Source organism: Eptesicus fuscus, chromosome 25 (assembly GCF_027574615.1).
Source record: "Eptesicus fuscus isolate TK198812 chromosome 25, DD_ASM_mEF_20220401, whole genome shotgun sequence".
Lineage (NCBI taxonomy): Eukaryota > Metazoa > Chordata > Mammalia > Chiroptera > Vespertilionidae > Eptesicus > Eptesicus fuscus.
This window is the reverse complement of record NC_072497.1, coordinates 10,657,170-10,684,844: the sequence shown is the minus strand read 5'-3', so window position 1 is coordinate 10,684,844 and position 27,675 is coordinate 10,657,170. Positions and strand designations below refer to the sequence as shown.

The window sequence follows — 27,675 nt, the reverse complement described above, 5'->3', positions numbered from 1 at the left end:
CGAGAGTGTGTAGGACGCGTGCTCTGAGGAAGGAAACGGAAGGAAAGGTGACGTACCAGGGGGGGCATCATGCCCTTGCTGGACGGAGGGATGACGACGCGAAGGTCCGGCTTTCGGCTGTTCATGCCCAGGCTGCCGCCACCTGGAGGGGGGGGAGACTTTGTAGGCATCACTCTGCCTAAGCCACTCGCACCCGTAGTTCCAGTTACATCTGGAGACGCTCCCGAGTTTACAAAGCCATTCCCTGGAAAGAAGAAGTACCACTCGTTAACATAAACAGCCAGCCACGTACGTGGGTGCGAGTCTGAGGCAAGTTCCCCCAGTTCTGATTTCAGACGAGTTCTGTAAGAAAACTCATTAGCAGCTCACCGTGTGCCTTTGAACATTTTTAAATAAGCAGAGGAAGTTGGCCAAAGTGTGAAACAGATATAACGCTTAAGCTCAATGTACTACTGTATCTCACAAACGAGAACATTGGGAATATTTTCACAGAATATTCCAAAAATGTATATGGAACCACAAAAGACCACGAATAGCCACAGCAATCCTGAGAAGAAAACAGGCAGAGGTATCACGCTACCCGGCATCAAACTGCGATACAGGCTGTAGGAATCCAAACAGCATGGCACTGGCGTAAGAACCGACGTGGGGGCAAGTGGAACAGTAGAGACCCCCCAAAACACCGCGCCTACGTGGCCAAATAATCCATAACAAAGGAGGCCAGCACACACAATGGAGTAAAGAGTCTATTTAAGAAATGGCACGGGGAAAACGGGACAGACACGCAAAAAAATTAAACTAGACCGCCAGCTTACACCACACACGAATCGACCAAGAAAGAAGATATTCGGAACAGTGACCTCGGAGTCACTGGAGGGCTGAGTGGCCCCCGGATTCTCTACTGGACTTGGCGTTGGCACAACCGTAGCAACCTCTCCACTCGCACAACACGGAGCTACCTTCACGCTGGGGAAGTGACCCTTTCCAGCCTATTTCGTGTGGGCACCAGGGGAGGGACAGGAAAGAGGAGTCCACAGGTCTTCACGCAGCTTTTCCTCCAGGAGCAGGGGCAGGAGCAGGAGCAGGAGCCGGCATACTCCGGGCAGGGAGAGGTCAGAGCTACACTTAGATAAGGGCGGGAGCACACGGAGCTCAGGAGGAGACAGGGCAGGCGGGGGCCAGGCCTGGGGCTGTGGGAGACGGACAGTGAGTGACAGAAGGCAGGCGTCGGGGAGAGGGTGGGGAAGGAAGGGACAGATAAGCCGAGTCCACGGCTGCTCCGTGACCATCACAGGAAACGGCAGCTGTGTTTGCTCCCCTCCTGCCCTCCAGCACAGAGCACAACAGACTTTACAGTAATCCAAAGGTAAGTGCACACGCACACGCACACGCACACGCACACCTACGGGGAAACCTGCCGGGACCAGCACACCTCACTGCCTGCCACGTGCCAAACGCCCCGGAACCTCCTCTCGCCCGAGAGCGTCCGGAGAGAGGCGAGGACGGGCCCCGAGCACTGCGATGTGTGACCAACCCCACGGCGCCTGCACGGGCCTCACCCAGGGCTGTGGCGCTGGCGCTGGGACCGCGTCCATTTCATCAGCGCTTCTCAGGGAAATAGAAATATCACTACAGCCGCGTAACATGTACGCAGCGCCTGGCAGTGCGTGCAACATTGCAGGGACAGTAGGTACGGAATAGGGTCAGCTGACAAAGGGATGTATCGATTCCAAAATTAAAAACACATGTACCTCGAAGGAGAGGGCGTAAGTTCCTGGAGGCAAGTGGGAGACAAGGGGCGCTTCAGTGTCGGCCCGTGAGAGCTGAGGAAGCCACGTCACTTCTGAGACACAAAGTGACGTCTGCCAACGGGATGGGCTCCGCTCCGCGGGCGCCAAGCGGCCTGTGTCTGAGGGACAGGACGCAGGGCGGGGCTCGGGTGCCAGCCTGCGCACCTCCTGCAGCTGTCACTCAGGACGGCAGGGTCCCCCCCCCCCCCCCGCCTCACCCCCACCCGCCTTCTTGCTTCTCCAGAACTCGGCCGGGAGGCCCAGAGCCGCAGTGCGTCTGTGCGGCTCCCCCGGCTGTGGCTGGGTCTCAGCGCCCTCAGAGGCCGTTTCCTGCCTGCTGCTTCCCCGATCCCTGATCCCTGATCCCTGATCCTGGGGGGGACGTATTGGATCCAGGCTGCCGCGCCCCACACCCAGCGAGCCGTTTCCTGGTTCTGCCGCTCCCTCGGCCACCCCAGTGGGCAGAGCTCGGCTGTGAGCCGGGCACAGACAACCGCCGAGCAAGGCATCTGGATAGCAAGGCTCATCAATCCTTCCCGTCAAAGACAGGCAGGCTTACCAGAAACCCACAGCATGGCGGATTCATGAACAAGTGTGACAGCAGCCCTCTCCTTCAGGAGACATAAGGGCCCGGACGTCTTTCCCCGGTCTCTCTGGGAGCCCTTGGAAGATGCTTGACTTGCCGTGCACTCAGATCTGAGGGCACAGTCCTCCTTCCTCGCACACATCAGAAGGTGACACGAGGATCTCATTCAGAAGAACCGCATCAAGAAGCGCTAGTCCCTCCTCCCCGTGGCCTCGATGAGGCCGTTCAGCCGGACAGGGCGGCTGGTACCCGGGGATCCAGGCAGGAGACAGAGGGATAGGAGCGCGGAGGGCATGGGAGCACACAGGGGCTGGGAGGGAGGAGGGGAGGGAGGGCGGAGGGGAGGGAGATGGTCTTAGGTGCCCCATTCCTGTCTGAAATCAATAAAAATATATTTACAAAAACTACAACAACAAACCAAGACCCAGTAAAGTGAACAGTGAGCGCAGGAGGAATGGCCTCGGGCAGCTGGCGGTGAGGGGAGAGCAGATGAACAGGGTGGGGGTAAAAGCGCAGATGGAACACTGACGTGCCAACGACACAGACGAAAAGGCCGTAAATATCTGGGAAAACACACCCCAGTGCGAGAGCCCCGATGTGTCACTGGCGGGACCTGCAGGAGTGTGTGCACATGAAGTCTCTGTCAGCAGACTCCGCCGGCCCGGCCCGTTCAGTCCCGTTCACACAGCACTTGGCCCGGTGGCGGATGTCCTGGGCCCTCATTCCGACGTCAGGGCACTCACTGTGTGTGTAACGTGTCACTCACAGCCGGTTCCTCTCTTCCTCAGCAGCGTGGACTGAGTCGTTCAGTCCTCTCATCGCCTTAAGGCGAAGCTGGACGTTTCAGTGAGTGACGGGGAGCGGGAACTGGCCCAGAAGGCGCTTCCAGAAGTCTGGGGACCCACCCGGTGCCTGAAGGCAGAGGAGCGCCTGCTTGTCCTCTCAGGCTGGAAGGAGACCTCGATGCCTTAGCCGGACGACAACCCGGAGGGACCCGCTGTCCTAACCACACACACGCCGCCCTGTCAGGGCAGGACCCCAATCTCTCGTCACCGGACTCCTGGGCGCGGCGGGCCAACTAGGACAAGGGTTTAGGCTGCGTCCTCTCGGGAGGGTCCCAAAGGGAAAAGCCAGCCTGGCTGCGACCGCAACCGACACGACGTGAGTGTCCTACTGTGACCACCAGCGGCCCGCGGCCGGCTCTCTGTGCCTCGGACGCAGCGCCACTGCTTCAGGCGGCCTCCCGGGCCCGTCTCCCGCGGTCAGACGGTCGGGGGTCTGCCAGTCTCGTTTTGGGAGAAGAGATGATACAGAAAGCTTCTCCTTAAGTGCTGCTGCAGAAACTGCACTGTGGCGCCTTGGTCTTTAGAAAAGAATAACGCCTGCTGGGAGGGAGGCTCTCCCCAAATACTTACTGAGGAGTGAGGAACTGAATCCAGGCCAAGGCGTACGGAGTAAGACAGGGGCGCTACCAGGAAACGTGAGGTAGAGGAAGAAGTACCTCAGGGAGAAACCAAGTCCACGAGGGAAATGCCCCGCACCCTTCCCTCCTCATCGGCAGAGGCACCTCTAGAGCGACCGCAGGACCCACTCACCGACGGGGCTGCTCCCAGCTCCATTGGGCACCGTGAGGTCCGCCGAGCTCAGCATCCCACCTGGGGGGAGAGGAGAGGGACAGGTGAGGAGGAGCCGGCCTCCTCTGCGGAGGAAGGAAGTGCACAGAGTGCCCGCCCTCCACGCCAGGACCCCAGCCCAGCCTGAACTTGGCACTGACGGGTGATCTATGTGGGTTAGGTTACCAGCCATCACTACCTAAACGATAACTCGTAAGTAAGGATACAGAATAACCACCACCATAATAAGAGCACAAACAATGTAACTAACGCAGTAATTGATACATGATCGTGCAGGAATAACTGTCGCACACTCGCCGCTGTCAGCCTGCTCGGCCCGCCCGCGCTGAGCTCGCTGTCCGGCTCTGCGTGTGCCTGCCTCGCTGGGACAGGCCAGACAGTGCAGGCTGCTGGGGTGACGGTGCTCAGGGGCGCTCCAGACCAGGGCCAGAGAGGGGCGCGCATCCCACGGGGGGAGGCCGGCCACGCACTGCGAATCCTGCTGGTCAACCACCACGTTGGGCAGGGGGAGAGGCAGGAGCTCTCACTCCCATCCATTAGGCCTGTTCCGCGCTTTTCCACACGAACGGCCCACACAACTTTAACTGCTCGGATGTCCCGCCCGTCCGAGCACGCTGTCCCAGGATGCAGGCTGAGCGGCGGCGGGCAGTGTACGCTGCTCCCGGACCTGACGCAGCGCCGGAGCCACAGATGGTCCAAAAATACTTCAGCCCGGCCGCGTGGCTCGGTGGCTGAGCATCAACCTATGAACCAGGAGGTGGAGGTTGGATTCCGGGTCAGGGCAGATTCCTGGTTCGATCCCCAGTGGGGGGCGTGCGGGAGGCAGCCGATCCATGATTCTCTCTCATCATTGATGTTTCTATCTCTCCCTCCCTCTCCCTTCCTCTCTGAGATCAATAACAATATATTTTTAAAAAGACTTTAAAAGCTAATTATTGTTTATTAAAACAAGAAAACTAAGAGTAGCAGCACTAAGAACTGCTTAGGGTAGCAGTCTGGGGTGTTTTACCCTTTTCGATGAAGAGCTGCCAGAGCCGTCACTACCTACCCGCACTGCCGGTGCTGGGCGGGCGCTGCGGGGCGCTGGGGGACACGGTCCGGTGCAGCGCGGCCTGGGGCGGCGAGAGCATGCCCGAGTCTGCCAAGGCGGAGCCGGCCGCCAAAGCCGGGGACACCAGCGCGCTGCCGGGGTTGGTGTAGGACAAGGCGCTGGGGCTGCTCACAGGGACCGTGACGGACATGGAGAAGTTCTGAGGCGGCAACCCGGGCTGGAAAGAAAGAACAGGAAGAGAAGCTGTTAGCTTCATTTCCATCTACGTCAAACGCATTCACATCTGTGTTAAACGTATGAACTTTAATGGCTAACTCGTTATTAAAAGGAGAGGATGGGGGTAGATCCTTACTAAATTTTCACCTCGCAGATGTAAGCTATTTCCTTTAGAATTATATTCAAACAGGAGTATGTTTGACATACTTTTCAATTTTTTATGTATTAATACATATATTCTGAAATAATGTATATGTTATGTATTTCAGACATTCATAGAGATGAAAAAGTCAACCTAATATTAAAGTACTGTGGTCAAATTTAGACATTACAAAATGTATCATGTTACCAAGTAAGCATAAATCATCACTTTAATGAAACCAGGTGAGTAACATTACATTTCTATTGGGAGATTCCCATTATAATAAAAAGGGCAAAGTGTATACCAATATTATAAACTTACTACACAGAATTTCAGACATTATAAATAACCCTGGGATGATTTAGTTGACTGACATTCTTAATGGACAAAACTAAAAACAACAATTAAGTTACATATGTAGCACAAAGCAGAGTGTAACAAAAGGGAAAAAATAATCTAAAAAATAAAATTAACAACTGTCAAGCTCTCTAAATTGTATGATGATCAAATTATAACGATTATCAATGCTATCTTCCTTCCCTCCAAACAGTCCACACCCCTTTAAAATATTTTCTATTTCCTCTTTCATTCCCGCACAGACCATTTCCACAAGCCTGCTAACCACGATAAACAACAACCCTCTTCATAATTTAAAATGAGAAGCCCTTCCTCCTCAGACTTTTTAAAGTGATTTGCAAAGTAAGGAAACTGCTAACTCAGAGTTGGGAGAACACAGTTTATATATTCTATTCGGTAGTTTATTCCAGGTAGGAAGTTGTAAGTCATTAACAGACACAGAACAATGGACATAAGATTTAAAATTTTCTCAAACGTAAATACTTTTATTGACACAATTTTTGCAGCTTAACATTAACTGCGGGGTCACCAACATCCATATGAGGTCAGAAGGAATTGTATGTTTTTGTTTGCTATTGTTTTTAAAGACAGTGATGATATTAGCACAAAAATACCTCCTTAAGTCTATCTTTCATGAGTGGCTTGTACAGCATAAGACTGCTTTGAAGAAACAGCCCAGGATGCATACTTCAGGGCCTAGTTTTAAGAGCATTAACTCTGACAGAAATAAATGTCAGCATCAGAACCAGTCTGTCCCACAGGCCTGCACGACCCTCAGAGCGTTTGGAACTCGGGTTCAGAACGGGGGCCGTGAGGAACTCTTGCCACTGGGGCGTCCGATGAGAACTCTGTGGAGAGCTATCTGAGGAGCGTGAGCTCGGAGAGAGACGGTTTCATGATGTTGGAGGTGTGAGCGTGGACAGTTCTGAACGACTCCTCCCTCTGCATCAGGTGAGAATGCTGCTGCTTAAACTGAAATACACCAGGGTCTTCCTCAACACCCGCAGGCTCAGCTCAGCACAGGAGGTATTGCTGCCAAGTGGTTTGAAGACATTTACAAAGAGCCAACCAGTAAGCTGCTACTGTTACAGCAACCACACAGCATGAGTCAACATGATTTTGAGCCCGAGTGTGGCTCGGTGGTTGAACGTCAACCTGTGAACCAGGAGGTCACAGTTCAATTCCCAGTCGGGGGGGGCACATGCCTGGGTTTCAGGCTCAATCCCCAGTAGGGGGCGTGCAAGCGGCAGCCGATCAATGATTCTCTCTCATCATTGATGTTTCTCTCTCTCTCCCTCTCCCTTCCTCTCTGAAATCAATAAAAATGTATTTTAATAATAATTTTAAAACACCACATTTTGTAATAAAGCTAACCATTTATACTCCATAGACTCAAGATCTTTTTAAAGTGCATGAAATATTTTTCAAGTCATAGGAGGTAGGGGGCAGTCATATGCACCCTTCAGTTAAAATCGCTGAAGTTTAGAGCTGACGAGACCTTAAACATCACGTGAGGCAACTCACTTTACAGAGAAGGAAACGAATCCAGGATGGGGTAGGGCCCTATCCAAAGGCACAGGGCACAGTAGGAAGCGAGCCTGGATTAGAACGTTTCTCTCACGTCTATGTTTAAGGCACTGGACATGTATGATAAGATTTCAGCAATTTCGACCTAAAGTTCTATGAAATAAAATAAACTATGCTTTTTTCCTCCTCCTACTTATCACTGCCGTCACTGAAAATAAACAAGACGTGTGGTCAGTAGCTTCATGCACAAGTTAAAAGCACAAACCAGACGTTAGTACTCACTGCGATTTTATGATTCCGCATCATATTATCAAACTCCTCGTTAATTTTTTTATACTTCTCTTCTGTATGTGGCGTTAGCACATAGGAAGTATCGGGGTCTGGGCTGTCGCCCCCTCGGTGCTCCTTCTTGTTCAGAGCCTAAATGATGAAGTTAACAAACAGGATCAACACATCACAAGTAGAGGTGAAGCGGGAGTACTTACAGGGCCTCGTTTGAAAATAAAATCACTCTCTTCATTTAGTTTGCTGAATCTGTCCTCCGAGAGTGGACTGTGCTCAAAGTAATCGTCAGCATCAGGGCTCTCACAACCATTAAGGCCTTTCTTTCTTAACGTCTGAAATACAATTGGAAAGTTCACACACACAGGATACTGACGTGCCACGAGGTTTTCTGTAAAATCGACTAGAGCACAGGCTGGGTGGAGCCACCGACGTGCTCTCACGTGATCACGGACTTGTTCCTCAGTGAGGCATCAGCACAATGACGTTCCCGCTACACCAACAGCGAGGACTCTGTTTGCACTCGCCCTTCCCACACTTCCACGAGAAGATGATCAGTGGCTCCCTCTCTCCCGGTGACAGCCCACCCCAGGAGAGCCTCGCCCTCCTTCCTGAGGGGCTAATGCGCGTGAGAACCGAACAGAAATGGAGCAGGATGCTGCCCTAGGAGTCAGGATAGCGCCTTAAACAAACGAACATTTCAGCAGCTTCACCTACTGACACTGACTCTGAGAGTGTACCCTAATGCCCAGAGCATCCAATCAGCACTACATCCCCAAATTTCATTCTTCACCTGTTCTCAAACACCATCATTTTCCTACATAACTTTGAAGTATGAAAAGTTAAATATTTAATACGTGACAGTGCCGACTCCTTCCTATATAGAATCAACGTAAGAGTGCCCTTACATATTTTAAAATTTGTAAAACAAGTGACTCAGCATTCTCTCCCCTGCCCTTTCCATAGCGCTTCACGGTTTAACGTAATCCACTGAAGTGACTTTCTGGAGAATTTTCTCAAATGTCATCAAGTATCCCCTGCACCAAAATGACTTTTCTTCTTCTTCTGACTAATATAGTGAAAATACAGTGCACAGCTGGGTTTCTGCTTTTTAATTTTTTAAAGGAAAAATCCTCATGAAATGACTTGTCCAGTATTGAAAACCAAGGGCTTGACAATCTATGAATACTAACTTACTTCTAGAATGTCTGTTTTTAAAAACCCTCGTGGGTCTTATTTCACAGTAGAATTCCTGGGTCCAACAACTTAAGTAGCTTTGAGATTTGTTGATTTTCCAGCCAACCAAAGGGAAGGTGAAATTTTCCAGGTAAGCCTACCTCCCAGGGTTCATTTAACTAGGAAATGGTTTGATCCACAGACTAGCACTAGGTAAGTTCATTAATAATTATTTAAATTCAATTGAAGGATCTTTTTAATTAATCCATAGTAATAGATTTTGGCATCCTTTAAAACATGACTTATAATAATTGTGAATGCTGCCCTGGCTTTGGCTCAGTGGCTAGAGCGTCAGCCTGCAGACTGAAGCTGTCCCGGGTTCGATTCCAGTCAGGGCACATTCCCAGGTTGTGGGCTCCAGCCCCAGTAGGGGGCGTGCAGGAGGCAGCCGATCCATGATTCTCTCTCATCATTGATGCTTCTATCTCTCTCTCCCTCTCCCTTCCTCTCTGAAATCAATAAAAATATATAAATAATAATAATAATAACTGTGAATACTGCTTTTACTCCTCTTTTCTTGGAGGAAGTAAAGAGTAATCACACAATACATTAAGATTGGTGCCTTTTTTCTTAGTTTCTCTGAAGTAAAATTATTTTAAAATTGCCCTTCACTAAATTGATTTTCTTTCCATGCTTAAAGAACCATAAAAGTCCTTAGTGCAGATGCATTAGCCACTCAAACTCCCTGATGTGTGCAGGAGCCCCCGCATAATGCCACCCGCCAGTCACCGCCCATCGCACCCAGCCCTCTGCAGCGGGTCCCCGCACCGGCCTGCGCTCTGGGCTGCGGGCTCACTCACCACGGGCGCCGCGTGTGCGTGGCCATAAAAGGTCCTGTTGTTCAGAACACGGGAGGACCCCGCCGCCCCGCAGCAGGCCGCCCTGCCCAGCCTGCAGCCGCTATCGCAGGGAGGTGTTAACACTCAGAGCGCTGCTGCCCTGACCTCCCAGCGCACGGCCTGCCGCAGACACACAGCAGGTGCCTCCGCACATGTCACCACCGAGAGGCCGCGGACCGATCCCGGCCCCCAAGGTCCAGGTGTCCCCTCCTGCTCGTCAGCCTTCAGAGGAGACAATCCAGTCTTGCACGGTCACCAACAGCATCACTAAGTCCGCATCTCTGCGAACACCTCTGTTGCCGGAGAAAATGCCTTTGTTGAGTAAGTGCACCGTGTTCCCTGCACAGCGGCGGGCGCCCTGCGTGTCCTCGGGGGAGCGGGCTCTCCCTCGGGCCTGTCCTGCAGGGAATGTGAGAGCCCCTATCACCCCGCAGATAACCAACTGATGTGCCTCTGCTGGGAGCCAACTGCGCCCTCTTATCACCAGAGCACGGAGCGCGGCTCTGAGGACCCAGCTGCCTAAAAAGGCCTTTCTGTGTCCTTATCGTGAGCACAGAGCGCCAGAGCGAGGCTTCCCGGGGCCTGGTGCTAACAAGTGGAATGCTGTGATCTCAGCAAGGCCGCGAGGCGCAGGAGAGACAGGCCAGCCTCGGCTTCACAGCTTCCCGGGAGCCGCCGCCGGAGAGCTCAGCAGAGCCGGGCCTGACGGAACTGCGGCTTTACCTACTAAGAGATCCAGAATGTTCCTCAGTGTGTGCTCAATTCCGTAATGCTAACTGTCACATTCCACTCCACACTAACGGAGCCACAGCACTCAGGAGTAGGACGAGGGGCCTGAAAGGACTCAGATGCCGTCTGCCTGCGTTCTCACCGCCCGAGTGCTCAGCAGTACCTCCCTCCACGCTCTCGCCACCCCCCCCCCTCACTTCTGCGAGGCAGCTGAGCAGCGCATGCTCCCTGGGGGCCGGCTGGATGGGTAGTCAGTCAGATGGAGCACAAGGTACAAATGAGCACGTGTAACATAACAGAATGATGTCTGAAGTTGCAAGGAACTTAGACCATTGGGATCTTTTAAATAAGAAAAGTTCTGCCCTGGCCAGTTTGGTTCAGTGGATAGAGCATCGGCCTGCAGATTGAAGGGTCCCGGGTTCGATTCTGGTCAAGGGCACATGCCGGGGTTGCAGGCTCGATCCCCAGTGGGGGGCATGCAGGAGGCAGCCGACAATGATTCTCTCTCATCATTGATGTTTCTATCTCTCTCTCCCTTCCTCTCTGAAATCAATAAAAATATTTAAAAAGAAAAAAGTTCTCCTTTTCCCCATTTTTAATAATTGTTCCCAATTTTGAAAGACACTTCTTATATTTTCTAGACAAGTTGAAAATACATAAAAACATTTAATTTTTTTTTTTAAATTGTCAAGCAGGAGCCCCCGCACAATGTGTGCAGGAGCCCCCGCACAATGCCACCCGCCAGTCACCGCCCATCGCACCCAGCACTCTGCAGCGGGTCCCCGCACCGGCCTGCGCTCCGGGCTGCGGGCTCACTCACCACGGGCGCCGCGTGCGCGTGGCCATAAAAGGTCCTGTTGTTCAGAACCCGGGAGGACCCCGCCGCCCCGCAGCAGGCCGCCCTGCCCAGCCTGCAGCCGCTATCGCAGGGAGGTGTTAACACTCAGAGCGCTGCTGCCCTGACCTCCCAGCGCACGGCCTGCCGCAGACACACACAGAAAAGTACATCAGCCCGGACAGCATGGCTCAGTGGTTGAGCGTCAACCCGTGAACCAGGAGGTCATGGTTCAATTCCCTGGTCAGGGCACATGTCTGGGTTGCAGGCTCGATCCCCAACAGGGGGCGTGCAAGAGGCAGCCAATCAGTGATTTCAGAGAGAGGAAGGGAGAGGAGAGAGAGAAACATCAATGCTGAGAGAGAACATCAATGCCGCCCCTACTGGGGAGCAAGCCCGCAACCTGGTCCTATGCCTTGACCAGGGACTGAACTGTGACCTCCTGGTTCACGGGTCGGCGTTCACTGAGCCACGCCGGTTGGACCGTATGTTCATTTTGGCAGGTAGTCTACACATCTGCACACATGTCTCTAAAGTATTTGAGTGAAGTTGTTACTTCATAAAATGTTATCCTTCAGTCATACCAGACGATGCCAAACTGGTTTTCAGCGGTTGTAGCAGCGAACATTCCCACCTGCGCTGAGGGCTGGATGCGCATTCCTCCGATGACTAAGAACAGAAAGCGCACGCCGTATCTCCTGGCCATTTGGGTTTTCTCTCGTGAAGTGCCTGTCAAGTTCTCTGCCAAGTTTTCTACTGAGCTGTTTCTCTTCCTTATTGCTTTAGAGTCTTTTTATTTGTAATCAGCACAAGTCCTTCGCTAATTTTATGCACTGTAAAAACCTCTCCCCATTCTTCGGCATGTTTTTTTAATACTTGTCTTGGGATGAAAATGGTTCTTCATTTTAATGAAGTCAAGTTTATCCCATTTTCCCTTTACAGCTCTCCCTACGGCAGTAATTCCTGTCTTGTGTAAGGACGCTCTCCCTTCCTCAACATTACAAAGACGTTTTCCTAGTTATCTTCTAAGCGGGTGGATCATTTTGCCTCTCCCAGGGAGGGTCCCACTTTCCGTGAAGGCGGACTTCCCGAGCACACGGCCGCTCGGCTCTGCAGTGTGAGGGTGTCCGGGGGGCACAGACTGCCTGACAGCAGCAGCACCCGGACTTTTCCTTCAGGACACAGCCCGCACCCCACTTCCTCTCCCTTCCCCAGGGAGACGGCATTCTTCTTCATACACCTCAGCTTGCTGACAACCTATGGAGTTTAGAGATGTGAGGACAGTCTGTTTTCAAAAGCTATAAACTTCTTTTAAAACGCTGACTGTGAGGAACTGAATCCAGGCCAAGGCGTAGACTTGGGCCACAGCACAAATGCCAAGGGCCACAGCACAAATGCCAAATGCCACAGCCTGGCACTCCAGGCGCTCTCCCCACCAACTATTCCCACCTGCCTCTTCCTCACCCTTATTCCCCTACACAAACTCTACTCCACACTAGGGTGTGCCCGGCCGGCGTGGCTCAATGGTTCAGTGTCGACCTATGAACCAGGAAGTCACGGTTCAATTCCCAGTCAGGGCACATGCCAGGTTGTGGGCTCGATCCCCAGTGTGGGGCGTGGGGGAGGCAGCTGATCAATGATTCCCTCTCATCCTTGATGTTTCTATCTCTCTCCCTCTCCCTTCCCCTCTGACATCAATACAAATATTCTTTTTAAAAACTGAAAGGTGGATAAATGAGTGTCACATCTTTCTCACTATCTGTTTATCCCGCAATATTCCAACACCAACAGCTTTAATATGTATTTAGCGCGGTGCTCCCAGACAGCATACCAGGTCTAATTCCACAGGCACAACACACGTGTCCGCACGCTGCCGACCATGCAGGTTGGCTAACAACACAGGACACCCACCCTCCTCTCTCGTCACAGTGCGCCCCGAAAGGGCCGGTGTGTAGGACACAATGGACATACATCTGCAGTTGGCTCCACTTTAATATTCAGCACTCTGCCGAAGGACATTCAGGTAAAATCCTGCCGGTTGGACAGACTGACAAATATGCGACCGGAAGTAGGAGAATTCAGCTAGAGGCTTAGGAAAGCTGTCCACCAAGTTCCCCGTTAGTGACACGTGACCCATTGCATAAGAAACACACGAAAGTCGATCGCTTATAGCGGTTTCTATGCTCCCATTTCACGCTCCATGCGAAGGCTGAAGAGTCTAGAACAGCACACACCGTGTTAGAAGTCCATGGATATAAGACCTTCAGCTGGAAAGAGCTGGTCTCAATGGGTTATACAAACTGGGCAGGAAGAACTGGCTTGAGCTCAAACTCTCCAAGTAACATCCCTGCCGAGCGCCCGGCACACAGGAGCCCCAGTTCCTGTTGTCAAATGAGCAAATGCTCATCAGAGAGTGGGCTTCCGATGACACACCTGCTGGGAAGGAGCTCTGAGAAGGGGGAGACTTCCAGTCGCATTCTAAGAGGATCTTAGGTGAGGTATGTGTAAGCACTGGAAGGTGCTGGGCCACAGGAGCTCCAGAGGGGGTTGGCGTTTCTCTATCTGGTGAACTCGGTGTGGCTGAGTCTGTGCTGCATTAGCATACGCCAGGCCCACGGCCGCTAGGAGGACCAGGTGTGTACGCACTGCTACTGAGGCCGAGTTGTAGCACCTTCTATGTGGGAGGAAGAACATCTTAAACACAGGCGACCTCAGCACGCAGGAAAGGAGAAGCAAGCCTTACCGTGGATTCTACCACAACAAACAGGTCCCTTACCATCACCTGCCTTGCACCCTTTGCATTTATGACCTTCATAAAAACCTGCTGGTAAGATTTATGTTCCCTCCACGAATTCCCATTAAAAAGAAAAAATGGGAATCCCACTTGACAACTGGGCTGCAAAGCTCTCCTTCCTGTTGAAGCAGCTGGAGCAATACAGGAGATGCTCAGAGGGGCTCCGGACCACGCCCCGACGCTGCGATGCAGAGACGGAGACGGAGGCGGTCTCCGGAAGCTCTGGGAGGACTGAGCTAGACCGGCTTCCTCCTGTTCTCTGCGGGGCACACGCTGCCTGCCTGCACTACGCACGCTCGACTTCTGGGGTCCCAAGCAACACTGCTGCGCCCATCGGAGCAGAGAAGGCAGGGCCAGAAGGCGGCCGCCGCCTCCCGGGGAAACTAGCTGGACATCCGTTTGTTGACAGTGTTACAGCCAACTCGATTGTTTTGGTTGACTTAAAGGCACTGCAACCTTTTATCAGAAATCGAGATTTTAAAAATAAGCTATCATTTTAAACTAAACACACAAGGGATAATCCCCATTTCAAGAAAATCCAGCTATGAAATCTCTTTGAAAGCTAACCCGAATGGTGATCTCATTTACAAAGTTCTGATTCAAAATTCATGGTGTCTCCATCAAGGGGAAAGTCTACTGCATAGTTCGTGCTGGGTATAAGTGAGGAGAGAGACCAAAAATGCTCAATGATATGAAGTAATTGACAATGAGGGGGCGTGGCTAACGACGTGACCACGAGTGTAAGTGAAGGCTCAGCAAGAGCCTGAACAAATGCATCAGACACTTTCCGGGGAGGCCACTGGAGCGAGCCACTTAAAACCGGCAAATCAGCAAGAGAGACGGGTCCTCGCTGTAATTATGCTACACTTTTCTCTGGTTTTCACACAATTAACTGCTTAAAAAGTAACAGAAGGGCTCTTTTAACACAAGTAGGAGAATTTTTTTTTTTTTTTTTTTTTTGCAGTCACAATTACTGTGAAAAAAGGAATGGCTAAGGCAGAGAAATGTAGGGAAAATGTATAGATCTCATTGTCAGATCTATAATATAATCTGTGGCGGCAAATAGATGCCTACACAAGAAAGCATCTTCACCTAAATTTAAATTACTTGAATAAAATCGAGATTGGAGCTTCATTCCTTCTTTTATAGTTTGTTGTGCATCATTTCACATGGTTTCGGTATTTTCACCAAGGAAATACCGAATTTATTGAAATCATTTTCTAATGTTACAAAATTAAGCCAAAGTATGTATCTTTTCAAGGAGAGAAATAAATATGAATGAAAAGGAAGCAAAATCTCCAAATATAACAAAGTAGGCCAAAGTAAAGACTGAGCTAACTAAATGCTGTTAGAAATACACATGGCATGCTAGCTTTTAAGAGGAGAGTTTGCAAGGCGAAGCATGCTGGCCCTCCGTTTCGAAGGCTTTGTGCTAAAACACCATTTCTGAATAGAGAGAAATCATCCTAAAAACAACCCCTTTTCTTTCTTTTCCGCCAATTAGGTTGGCAGAATTACGAGAGAAGGAAAATGAGGGCATCCTTCCCCCACAACTCAAGCACGATTAGCGAGAGAAATATTAGCGACATCACTTCTTTCACTGCGTTAGTGTTCGAGCTGTGGGCAATCACTGACGTCATAAAACAATGAAGACATTAAAACTAACTCGGAGTGATAATAGTTTCTTAGAATGCTAACTTAGAAACTCCTAACCAAGTCATCACAGGTGACAAGCTCGGTGAAGTGGGTGTGGGCTCCAACAGCCTCACTCATTTGCCTCACTGAGTAGGACACGTCTGTAGCCCAAGTGGGTCATCACAGGCAACCATTAGATCCTCCTAAGAAATGATCCAGCCCGGCCGGCGTGGCTCAGTGGTTGAGCATCGACCTATGAACCAGGAGGTCACGGTTCGATTCCCGGTCAGGGCACAGGCCCGGGTTACAGGCTCGACCCTCGTGGGGGCGTGCAGGAAGCAGCCAAGCCATGATTCTCTCATCACTGATGTTTCTCTCTCTCTCTCTCCCTCTCCCTTCCTCTCTGAGCAATGAAAATACATTTTTAAAACAGAAATGGCTCAGAGAAAGAGGTCCCTCTGACGGACCTGTGGGATGTGAAACCACCTCAGTCGCAGCGGTGACGCGGCGAGCGGCTCTCACCTCGACGATGTCCGAGTTGGTGCGGCTCTCGTGCGGCTCGTTGTACTCGGTGTACTTGAGCAGCACCTTGTCCATGTCGGTGCTGGCGTACTGGAACAGCTTGTTGGAGCTGTTGAAGATGATGAGCGCGATCTCGCAGTCGCAGAGCACGCTGAGCTCGTAGGCTTTCTTCATCAGCCCGAACTTCCTCTTCGTGAAGGTGACCTGGACAAGCAAGGGGGGAAAGGCCATTCTTATTAAAAGCATTAGTAGTCGCCCTGCCGGTGTGGCTCGACCCAGGAACCAAGAGGTCACGGTTCGATTCCCGGTCAGGGCACATGCCTGGGTTGCGGGCTCCATCCCCAGTGGGGGGTGTGCAGGAGGCAGCCGATCAATGATGTTTCTCTCTCATCGATGTTTCTATCGCTCTATCCCTCTCCCCTCCTCTCTAAAAATCAATTTAAAACATTTGGCCCTGGCTGGTTTGGCTGAGTGGATAGAGTGTTGGCCTGCGTGCGGACTGAGTGGTCCTGGGTTCGGTTCTGGTCAAGGGCACATGCCAGGGTTGCTGGCTTGATCCCCAGTGGGGGGTGTGCGGGAGGCAGCTGATCAATGATTCTCATCGTTGATGTTTCTATCTTTCCCTTTCCTTCTCCTTTCCTCTCTGAAATCAATAAAAATAAAATTTTATAAAAAAAAAAATTGTAAAAAGCATTAGTAGTACTTGGACACAGGCTCCCTGCAAATGAGTCTTACTACTGAGTCAGAGTCTGAAGATGGAGAGGTTCCTAGCTTCACACCCGCCATGAGCCTCTACCCTCCCCCCCCCGACTTGCCCTAGTACCACAGTCCCACGTGGATCTTGTATCTCCACCGGCCTCCGGCAGGGCAGCCTCCTGGGAGCCAGGCCTTTACCCCGGCCCGCTCCACTGCAGAAGGCCAAGGACCACAGGAGGGAACAGTGGCCAGTGGCCCCTTACTGTCTGGCTTAAAATGGCTCCCACCAGAAACCCCAGGTCCCCCCCTCCAGGAACCCCTCCTCACTCGGACTATTCCCCACAAACTGAACCGAGCACATCTGCCATCTCCCTCGTGCTCTCCCAGGCCCTCCTGGTGCACCCCTGAACTGCATCCAGGACAGCCACTCCCTGATGGCCTCTGACCGCTTCTTCCTGCCCCTGCCGTGCTCTCAGACAGACCGGTTTGTGTTTGTTCAGCCTGGAATACGTCCTTTCTCTCCCAAGTCTCTTCTAAATTATTTTCCTTCCTTCCTTCCTCTTCACAAACCCCAGGGCCTTTAAGCTCACGCCATGGCATTTATACCACCAACCCCCTGTGGCAGCGCCAAGTGACCCCGGGTCCTCTCCCTCGCACGTCGATGAGCATCAACGAGCCACCTCCCTGTCTGGCCCTGCTCTTCTTTCGTCTCTGGTGACTCAGCATGGGAACCACTGCAAATACCCCGGCCTCTCAGGTCCTGCATCTCCCAGCCTCCAGACGATCAGCCTTCCACATGCCAAGCACCCACTCCTGAAGCCACACCTGTAACTCCGCCGCCAGCATCATCTCACCGGCCCACTCCGCCGGCCCTTCCCCGCTGTCCCACGGTGTATGGCGCCTCCAGTAACCCTTCACCCTTTATCGAGCCCCGTTACTCATCTCGCCACGCTGGTACTGTCCCCCCTCAGGCCCTTTCTCGCCTCTGTAGGTCCCATGGCCCATCAGTTTTCACTCCCTGCAAACAGCTCCTTCCCTCTTCCCTCCTAATAGAGGTTCCTGCAGAGCCCCTCCCAGGACCGACCCCCATTCATCTACCAATTATCCCTGCGTCTTTATCCACGTAGCTCACACTTCTCCTGGGAGCACGCACGCACACACACACACACACACGCGCACACACACACACACAGCCACTTGGTGTTTCTACACTGATGATCCTAAGTCTCAACCGACACTCAGTGTTGCCTGCCCATCACGACTTGGCTTGTCTGACAAGCCCATTCTCCAAGTCAACTACTTCCTACCTTCCCTCCCTCAGATCCCCTCTCCACCGAGGAAACGGAAATAGGCAGCTCTCTCATCTCACTTCCATCACCAAATCTATCCTTCCAGCGCTCCAGCTGTACCTTCGCACGCCCTCCCGTCTCTGCTGTTAGCAGTGGTACTTCAGCCCGTTCCTTCCACACTCCGGGCTCTTCCCCACCGTGGCCCGTCCTCTCCACCAGAGCAAAGCACAGGCACATGGACTTGCTCCGGCCTCTCCGGACCCCGCCCTGCTCCTCCGGTGCCACCCCTTCTCGCCCTCCTCCCGAGTGCGCATGCTTGATAGAAACAGCTACACCTTCTCCAATCTCATGCCTCCCATTCGCCTCAACCTGCTGCCATCAGACTTCCATTGCCCAATATCCTTCAGCTTATGTGACTGAAGTCAGTGGTCACTTTTGTTCTTACTTAGTCTATGTCTCAGCGAGGCTCCGGAACATGGCCGCTCTCCCCCCACTACCACAGTCCCAGGGGCCTGTTCTTGCTGTTCCATCCTAGGGCGCCACCTCTGCCTTGCAACACTTACTTACAAGGCTTACTTAAGGGTCAGAGACACAGATTTACTGGAGGCCCGATGCATGAAATTCATGCAAGAGTAGACCTTCCTTTCCCCGGCTACACAGAGCAAGCATCAGAAGCACGGCAGACCTGCTGGGATTAGCCCCAGGCGGTTTGGCTCAGTGGATAGAGCGTCGGCCTGAGGACTGAAGGGCCTTGGTTCGATTCCAGTCAAGGACATGTACCTCAGTTGCAGCCTCAATCAGGGCACGTGAGGGAGACAACTAATCGATGTGTCCCTCTCACATCGATGTTTCTCTCTCTGTCTCTCTTCCTCCCTTCCATTCTCTCTAAAAATCAATAAAAATAAAAATAAATGTTGGCATTATTGGACCAGCAATGCAAAACAGCTATGACGACCATGCTAAGGCTCTATGGAAAAAGTGGACAGCATGCAGCAACAGGTAAGCAGAGAGGTGGAAATTCTTTTTTAAAAAATTCTTTTTAAATGCTGGCAGTAAAACACACTAACATAAAGGAATTGTCTTTGATGGGTCTATCAGCAGGATGGAACTAATGAGGAAGAAACCTCTGAGCTTGAGGACAAGCCAACAGAAACTGTAAACAGCAGCAAGAGAAGAAAGAGAAATCACAGAAGAATTATTTGAATCATAACATTTGAGAATTTCCCCAAATTAATGTTCAGACACCAAACCACAGATCCGGGAAGCTCAAAGAACACCTAGCAAAATAAATGCAAACAACAAACAAAAAACCCTCCAAACCCCAAGACATGTTATATATAAACTGTATAAAATCAAAGGCAGAAATATCTTGAAAGAAGCCAGAGGGGAAAAAACACCTTATCACCGACGTGTCAATGTGAGAACTACATCCAAGTTCTCCTCTGACACCACGCAACGAGGACGAGCTCACTGATAAGCTTCAAGTGCTGGAGGGTGGGGAGCACCCACCAGCCTAAATGCTGTATCTTGAGAAATTGTGCTTCACAAGAAATAAAGACCTTCTCAGACAAACAAAAATTGTGGCGCGCAGGGAAAACAGTTTATTGTTGTATTATTATTTATTACTAGAGCCCGGTGCATGAAATTTGTGCACAGGGGCAGGGGGGTTCCTTAGCCTGGCCTGCACCCTCTCCAATCCGGGACCCCTCAGGGGATGTCCAACTGCCGGTTTAGGCCCGATCCCTGTGGGCCTCTCGCAATCCGGGACTGCAGGCTCCTAACCGCTCACCTGCCTGCTTGATCACCCCTAACCACCTCTGCCTGCCTGCCTGATTGCCCCTAACTGCTCCCCTGCTGGCCTGATCGCCCCAACCGCCTCTGCCTCTGCGCCGCACCCAGGACCCAGGATTCCCTCCTCCGGCCAGCCGCAGGCACCAAGGACCCGGGCCGGCTTTGCCCAGGCCGGCCGCAGCCGCAGGGGACTGTGGGCTGGTGACTTTGCCTGGGCCAGCCGCAGCCACAAGGGACTGTGGGGTGGGAGGCTTTTCTCCCTCTCCTGGGACGCAGCTGCAGGCGCCGACACCCGGGACCATGGGGCAGGCAGCTTTTCTCCCTCTCCCAGGCCACAGCCGCAGGTGCCAGTGCCCAGGACCATGGGCAGGCGGCTTTGCCCGGGCCTGGCTTTGTCAGGAAGAACGTTCAGAGGGTCGTCCGGAAGACGTCTGGTCTAATTAGCATATTACCCTTTTATTAGTATAGATTTACTGGAGGCCCGATGCATGAAATTCATGCAAGAGTAGACCTTCCTTTCCCCGGCTACCAGCACTGGCTTCCCTCTGGCACCCAGGACCCGGGCTTCCCTCGGGCCACAGGCAGGCACTTGAGACCTGGGCTTCACCTGGGACCCCGACTTCCCTCACAGCCCTGGCTTCGTCCAGAAGGACATTCAGTCTAATTAGCATATTACGCTTTTATTATTATAGATTATTTCTATACAAACAACTGTAAACCTACTTTTGCCCACCAGGTACATAAATGATGTAGAATATTTGTGATAACATGAGTTGTAAAAAATATGATTATTTGTTGGTTAACCTGAAAATTTAACTGACCAGAACACATTCACTGATACCTGTAGTTAACTTAAGAATTACCTCCTTATGAAAGCAGAGATAATTTTAAATGATCACTATGTAGAATACTAATAATGAAATGTACAGAAAAATAAATATATTATGAAAAATGTACACAATTAGTGAACATAAAATCACTGCAGGGATTTTACTTTTCTTCTTTCTGCCTATGTTTCTGTAATTAACACATATGATTTCTGAAATAAAATGTTTCCTTAAAGCACATGATAAAAAGCCAAAACTTTCTGACTGCTAAAATATTTAATTTAGTCTAAAAATAAAAATATGTATAGACTTAAAATTATGTGTAAGACAAATTCAACCATTTTATCCTACACTCCTTTTTAAGGAAAAAATATTTACGTCTGTTAAGTAGATAAATGAAGATGTCCACTTACCTGTCGGTTCCTTTCATCCATTATGCGTGTGATTTGTATTTTCTTCCGCCCCATTTTCGGTCACCTTTCCTCCCTTATATTCCAAATATTTAATTTAAAAATTGCTTTTCTTCAATAGCCTAATGCATCATACACGGCTTCTGTGATTGCAGCTTCTGGTCCACGGGCTGCCGCTGAAATTTTCTGTAAGATCTAAAAGAAAACACCAATTTGAAAATTTAAGTTCTACAGATTTGCACATCATGAAAACGCTGTACAAATGTCAAACCTGTTTTGATGCTGCATGCTGACGGGATTATTAGTTAAAACCAGTAAGTAAGGTGAAGGCCTTCCTTCCAGGCCCGGGCCCTGGTCGGGGCGCGTGCAGGAGGCAACCCATCAATGTGTCTCACATCGATGTTTCTCTCTGTCTCTATCTCTCTTCCACTCTCCCTAAAAGTCAATAGGAAAATGTCCTCAGGTGAGGATAAACAAAAAATGAAATAAAGTAAGTTGAAGCCTTGTTCATTTGACCCCTAAAATATCTCTTAAGTCTTTCTGTACCTCTAGCCCTGGCTAAAAGAGTGCAACTGTCACCGCTGAGTTTCTCCTCGATGCTTATGACTATAGCCACAAGAGCAAGGCTTGCTGAGACTGTTCAGTGTGCCAGCCACTTTCCTAAATGCTGGGTACGTTTTCATTCATTCTCTCCTCACTGCAATCTTCTGAGTCGGCTGTAATTATCTCATTTGGTAACTAGGGTTCCTGACGCACAGAGACAGCGAGGAATGTGCCCAGGGTCACACAGTAAGAGGCACAGCTTCGCGTATGAACACAAGGAGTCTAGCTCCAAAGCTGCTCCTCATACACATTATTAAACATCCTTCAACGCTTCTGATGGCTAACAATCTGGATACTTCCAATCTGCCTTTGCAAACTTCCTGCACACTGCCAGCGACACCCGCAGAAGTGCTATTCGTCAACCCCCAAAGACACGATCTACTTCCCTAATAACATGCACTGGATGTAATGCTCTTCTGTTAGCTACTTACTGAGCTCCTTATCCACTGGAATGGCAGCTCCCTGAGGAAGCCAAAACCAATGCCCCGAGTAGAATAAACCCAGCACCTTACTTGGTGGGTGTGGGCCTGTGAACCCCATGTCCATTTTCCTCCGACTCCGAGGATCACTCATAAACAAGGATGTTCTATTCCCTTTCTCTCTATAGTGGAACGGCTGGCAATTATGTAACTTGTCATGTTGTGAATGACAGCTCTGTCAAAACCTAGTGCTTTCAAAACTTCCATGATAAAAATATTTTTGGAGGGATGGGAGACAGAGACTGGGGCACTCGTAAATTCACAGAACAAATACTATATGATTCCACTTACGTGAGGCATTTAGAGCTGTCAAATGCATAGAGACAGAAAGGTAAACAGGCAGTTGCCAGGGACTGGAGGGAGGGGGGGGTGGAAGTCAGCGCGAATGGTGCAGAGTTTCAGCAGATGATGAAACGGCTCTGCAGATGGACGGTGGTGATCCTTGCACAGCAATGGGAATCTACCTCATGCCACTGAACTGCACACTTAAAGTGGCGACAGTGGCAAAGACCGTTTTACTGCACTTTCAAAAATACAGTACTCTAAAAGTATGTATGCATCTTTAAAATGATTTCAGGTTTCAAGTGTTTCTAATACAGGGAGTTTTAGTAGACATCGCAACATTTAAAACCTACCTTTAAAATTGAAACCCATGTTTAACAAACACAGTTGGGCACTTTTTTGCCCACAGAGAAAGTAATATATCTTACCCTCGGGGGTAAAAATGAATCTAATTAAATGCCAGGCCTATAACTGTATTCAGGCAAAATTAATACAGTAAAAAAAATCAGTTTAAACTGAACTCCCAGATAATTGAATTATTTTTTGTAGTATGTCATTAAAAAAAAAAAATCAGGAACTAGAGTTTAAGAAAGATTCCCAATATGGGTTCTGTTGTCTTAATTTGAGAGATATCAGAATCTAGCGCTCAAATTCAGACCAAGTCATTCTAATACTGATTACAGATGTTCAGTCTTTTACAATCAATTTTGTTTACTGTTTTAAAGAACCTGTGGCTTAAGTACATAAATATTTTAAGAGCTCGGACTTTAAACAGAAGGTGAACTTTACTTTCAACTTGGCCCTTATTAAATAAACACCACTCATCAGAACACACCATTTGGATGATTCTAATAATCAACTACCTGTTAAATTTTATCAAAAGCTACTAAAATAAAACTACTTTCTAATAAAGTAATTATGTACAATCAACAACTGAATGCTTTTAACAACCAAATAGGCATCTATCATGAGAAAATCTATAAGGATTCATTCCTTCTTTGAAAGAGAGGAACTTAACACATCGCGGACAGTTCACGAGAATTCTCGCTTCATATTACACAGTGTTTTACAAAGTACTATACTTTAAAAAGATATTAGCTTGTAGGAACATGTAATAAATAACTTCAAGATACAATGGGTATTTAATTTTAAGGCGTGCCTTTAACATTTATGTAAAACGTTTTTTGTACTTGTTCAATAGAAACTTATCTGCCACTGGGATAAGCTACCAATGAAACTGCTGGTCCGCAATGTGTTAAGAATTCAGTTTTGGTCACATTAAACTTGAGATGGTCATGGGTCAGGCAGCTGGAAATGTCAAGTAGGAAGCTAGAGAGAAGGCTCAGACATCAGCGCTAAAGATACACGTTGGGGGACCTCGGGCATCTGATGATAGTAATGTTGTAGGGAACTGTGCCCACCTTGGGGTGAAACAGAAAATGAAAGAAGTCACGCACCCGGGAACAAAACATTTGTCTTTGAAAATCAGTCACTCAAACTTATCCTCTAGAGAAACGGTTCTTAAAATTTTAAATGTGGGTCAAATCGTTTATTTTTTTAAAAAGAAACCTAAATTTCAGCTTCCCTTGAAAAATATTCCACTTTCAAAAATTCTAAGGAAAGAAGACAATGACAAAATACATGAAATGGGTGTTCATCGGTGCAACCAGAACAGGAGCCATCAGGGCCGATGCCATGTGAGCTCACAGGGGGAGCCTGCCTGTGCCATCAAACACGGCGGCAGTGTTTCCAGGTCTGGTTGTCATGTAAAAAATCTAAAACACAAAACAAAAAAGACTAAGAATTTTCTCAAAGGAAACCATAGGATGGCACATCCTAACCAAATGGCTAAAACAAGCATTTGAAAGTCTTTCGAGCAGTCCAAATGGACAGAAAATTTACATACGGGGGTACAGAATAACATCAGACTTTCTGTCAAAAACTATGCAAGCGGACATCAGAGGAGACACAGACACACAGAGAAAGTAATAAAACGAACAAACAAACAAATAAAACTATGTGAGCTATTTCAGAAACTATTTCTCAACGTATTACCAGAAGTAAAGAGGGCCATTTCAATACAGTGGACCCAATTCACCAAGAAGACATTAAAAAAAAACAAAACAAAACACTAAATATGCATGCACCTAATTATAGAGCTTCAAATTCCATGAGCCAAGAAGTGAAAGGAGAAAGAGCCCAGCCCATAAGCAATGCTGAAGAGTCCCACACTGCTCCCTCCGCAGGTGGTGGAATAATAGGAAATCAGAGGGGTAAGTCTTAAACGCAATATCCACTAATGTGACCAAATTAACATTTCAGAAAGCTCCACCCAACAACTGCAGAATGTTCAGTGCATACCAGTCACCAACACAGACAACATCCTGCACTTATAACAAATACACAAAGTATGTTCTCAGACTACAACAGAATTAAATTAGAAGCCTAGAGAGAAAAATACCCGTAAGAGGTCAACTCCCCCCAAATTGGCCTGTCAGACCAAAGTGTTCATAATCGAAATGCCAGCAGGCATTTTTGTAGACTGACCAGCTGATTCTGAAATACACAACAAGAAATGGAAAGAACCTAGAATAGGAAAACTTAGGAGTAGAACAAGATTGGAGGATTTACACCATCTGCTTTTAAGACTCACCATAAAGCTACAGTATAATCAAGACAGTACAGCGTCGCCATTAAGGACAGATTTATAGATTAATAAAAACAGAATAGGGAGTCCTGAAATACACCCACATATAATGGTCAATTGATTTTCAACAAAGATGCCAACGTAATTCAACAGACTATATTAGCGTCTCAAAAATGTTACATTTGCAAAAAAAAAAAATAAATCTCATCCCTTCCCTCACACCATATAAAAAATTGAACTCAAAGTGGATCACAGACCTAAAACAGAAGCCCAAAGCAGTTCTAAAACATGAAAGGAAAGAAAAAAGGTTAGAAAAATTTTTGCCCAATCTCTGTGGCAACTCCTCCAATTTCTACTCCAAATTAGGGCGGAATTATAGGGGGAAATCCCTCATCGGAAGCTGTTGAGTCAGGGTATGAATCTATTCAAAAGGAAAGAGCATTTCCCACCTAGGTCCTCAGAGTACCTCCTAAGCAGGCAGTGATGAGCTCACGCCTAACCCTCAGAGCCGTGGAGAGCCTGCATGGAAAATAAGACGCTGGCGACTTCCTGGAGCTCGTTAGGGAAGGAAGCCTCGTAACTTCCTAACGCTTACACCGACCCAGAACAGAACGGCTGCACTGTGTACAGAGCCCTCACGGCGGCTCAGAGGGTCCGAGTTCTGAGCAACGGGCGTGAGAAGGGCCCAGTGCTCCCTCCAGGGCCCTACCTCCCGTCCTCCCGTTCTGAGCAGTGAGTGGACAAAAGGGACTTCGGAGAAACGTCAGTAAGATGACGAAAATGAACATTCAGAGATTCACACAAGACCAACCAAGGATTCTATCTTACAGCGTGAATCAAACATCATTCGCCCCATCCTGCCTGGACATATATAAGTTTTGGTCTGAAGGATACTTTGCTTCGACTGAAAAGCAATGCCTGTTCTCTGAGTTGCCTGAACTCAAAGATATAAAAATACACTTTCTTCCAAGTTTAACAATAAAAACATAAAGCTACAAGAAACTGATATCAGAATAAAGTATTCTAACAAGGAACTCATTCTCTAAATTTATAAAAGTACTTTCTAACATATAATTATTCAAGGAAAAAATTAGACCTTATGTTAAATAGCGAAACTATTCTTACAATGACAAGAACAACAACAAAAAGTCTTAAGTACCTTCCCCAAGGTTTTTACTGACATAACCAGGCTTAATCAATGAGATCTAATATTTAGAATGTTAATGCTAACTTATTATAACATACCAGAAATATCCCCTGCTAACATTTTCCCAAATTCCATTCTTTTTAAATAGTCTAGTATCAATGTAGTTTTATTCCCATTAAAAACAAAAGGTAGACCTCAGATGAGGTTTCGCTCATGAAAACTTCTGAGTAAGACTACACATCGTACTGGCGTATTGGAACCATTAACCTGGACCAATAAAGTTTTAAAATCGAAGTAGAGTACTCCAGGGCTTTGCAATTATGGGCCTATGATTTAAGGCAATAAATTCAAAGTCACAAAAAAAGCCCACATTTTCAAGGATCTCCTAAATTAGCTTAACTTTTTTCATTGACCCTTCCCATCTTTCAAGAAACAGGGCTAGATTTGTCCTCTTCATCTGTTATCTGAAAACTCCTTCCCTGGCTTATGTAATTCTCCTCACACCCTCCCATCCTCCTAATTCTTGTCACAATAAATACAGACTACCCACTGTAGATCTTTTTCTTCTTTAAAAAAACAAACAAAGGTAATGGATATGGAGGTGGCAATGATGAAAAAATCCGGGGTTATCTGAACAGTGTCAGATAAACTATCACTATATACTATTATGCACTTCAATTGGCCTCTAAAAATCCGTAATTCATCTATATTAATCCCCAAGGTAAACTCCAAAATGACTGCCATTCAAACTCACAAGACAGTATGAATGGATCATATGTAACTCCCAAAGTTAGATGTTTAAACAAAGCATTTCCATGGTACTTATTTACTTCATATCAGAGAAAAATGAAAAGTTTCTTACTAGAAATGACGTATTAACAAAAAGTGCACTTAGACAGGATCCTTGAAGAAACTTCTTCTTTGTTACTTTTTCACAAAATGCCACTCCTTGATAAAGAAAAAAATATGAGATGGGTTAGTAATTGTTCTTAACTCCGACACAGAATTAAATATATTTCATTATTACAAATTCTAACATTATGCCTGGCAGGTAGCTCCACAAATACTTGCTGAATAATAGAAAAATAAATGTTTAAAAGTCAATTGTTTTATTTGGCTAAAAAATATAATGTTAGGCAACTGAGCATGTCTAATGTCACTAATCCATTTTTCAGGGAGTATTACTGAAATGTTCAGTAACATTGTATGCACTCCAAGATTCACCAAGCGGCTTCCTGGGTTCCATTTTCCTACGGTCTACTAGTATATCACATGATAATGCTGTATATTTACCTGGTACACACAGCCTACCGAATTTATGGTTGGATA

The 27,675-nt window shown here is 48.4% G+C and overlaps 1 protein-coding gene across 6 annotated transcripts in view; it reads right to left on the bottom strand.

Annotated features, from left to right (window-relative positions):
• The window catches only part of MEF2A (myocyte enhancer factor 2A), a 61,078-nt gene that overhangs the window by 12,077 nt on the left and 21,326 nt on the right, over positions 1-27,675 (bottom strand). For 2 of the 6 annotated variants that reach the window (XM_008158942.3, XM_008158944.3), the window contains exons 2-8: positions 27,209-27,294; positions 21,192-21,383; positions 16,176-16,379; positions 7,789-7,920; positions 5,059-5,278; positions 3,972-4,031; positions 57-244 (exon numbers count right to left, since the gene is read on the bottom strand). In XM_008158942.3, coding sequence (XP_008157164.2) covers positions 57-244; positions 3,972-4,031; positions 5,059-5,278; positions 7,789-7,920; positions 16,176-16,379; positions 21,192-21,245 — 858 coding nt within the window. In that variant the 5' untranslated portion in view covers positions 21,246-21,383; positions 27,209-27,294. Of the gene's footprint in view, positions 1-56; positions 245-3,971; positions 4,032-5,058; positions 5,279-7,585; positions 7,724-7,788; positions 7,921-16,175; positions 16,380-21,191; positions 21,384-27,208; positions 27,295-27,675 lie in introns of all 6 variants that reach the window. The other 4 variants (XM_028135753.2, XM_008158943.3, XM_028135758.2 and 1 more) reach the window with 3 other exon arrangements.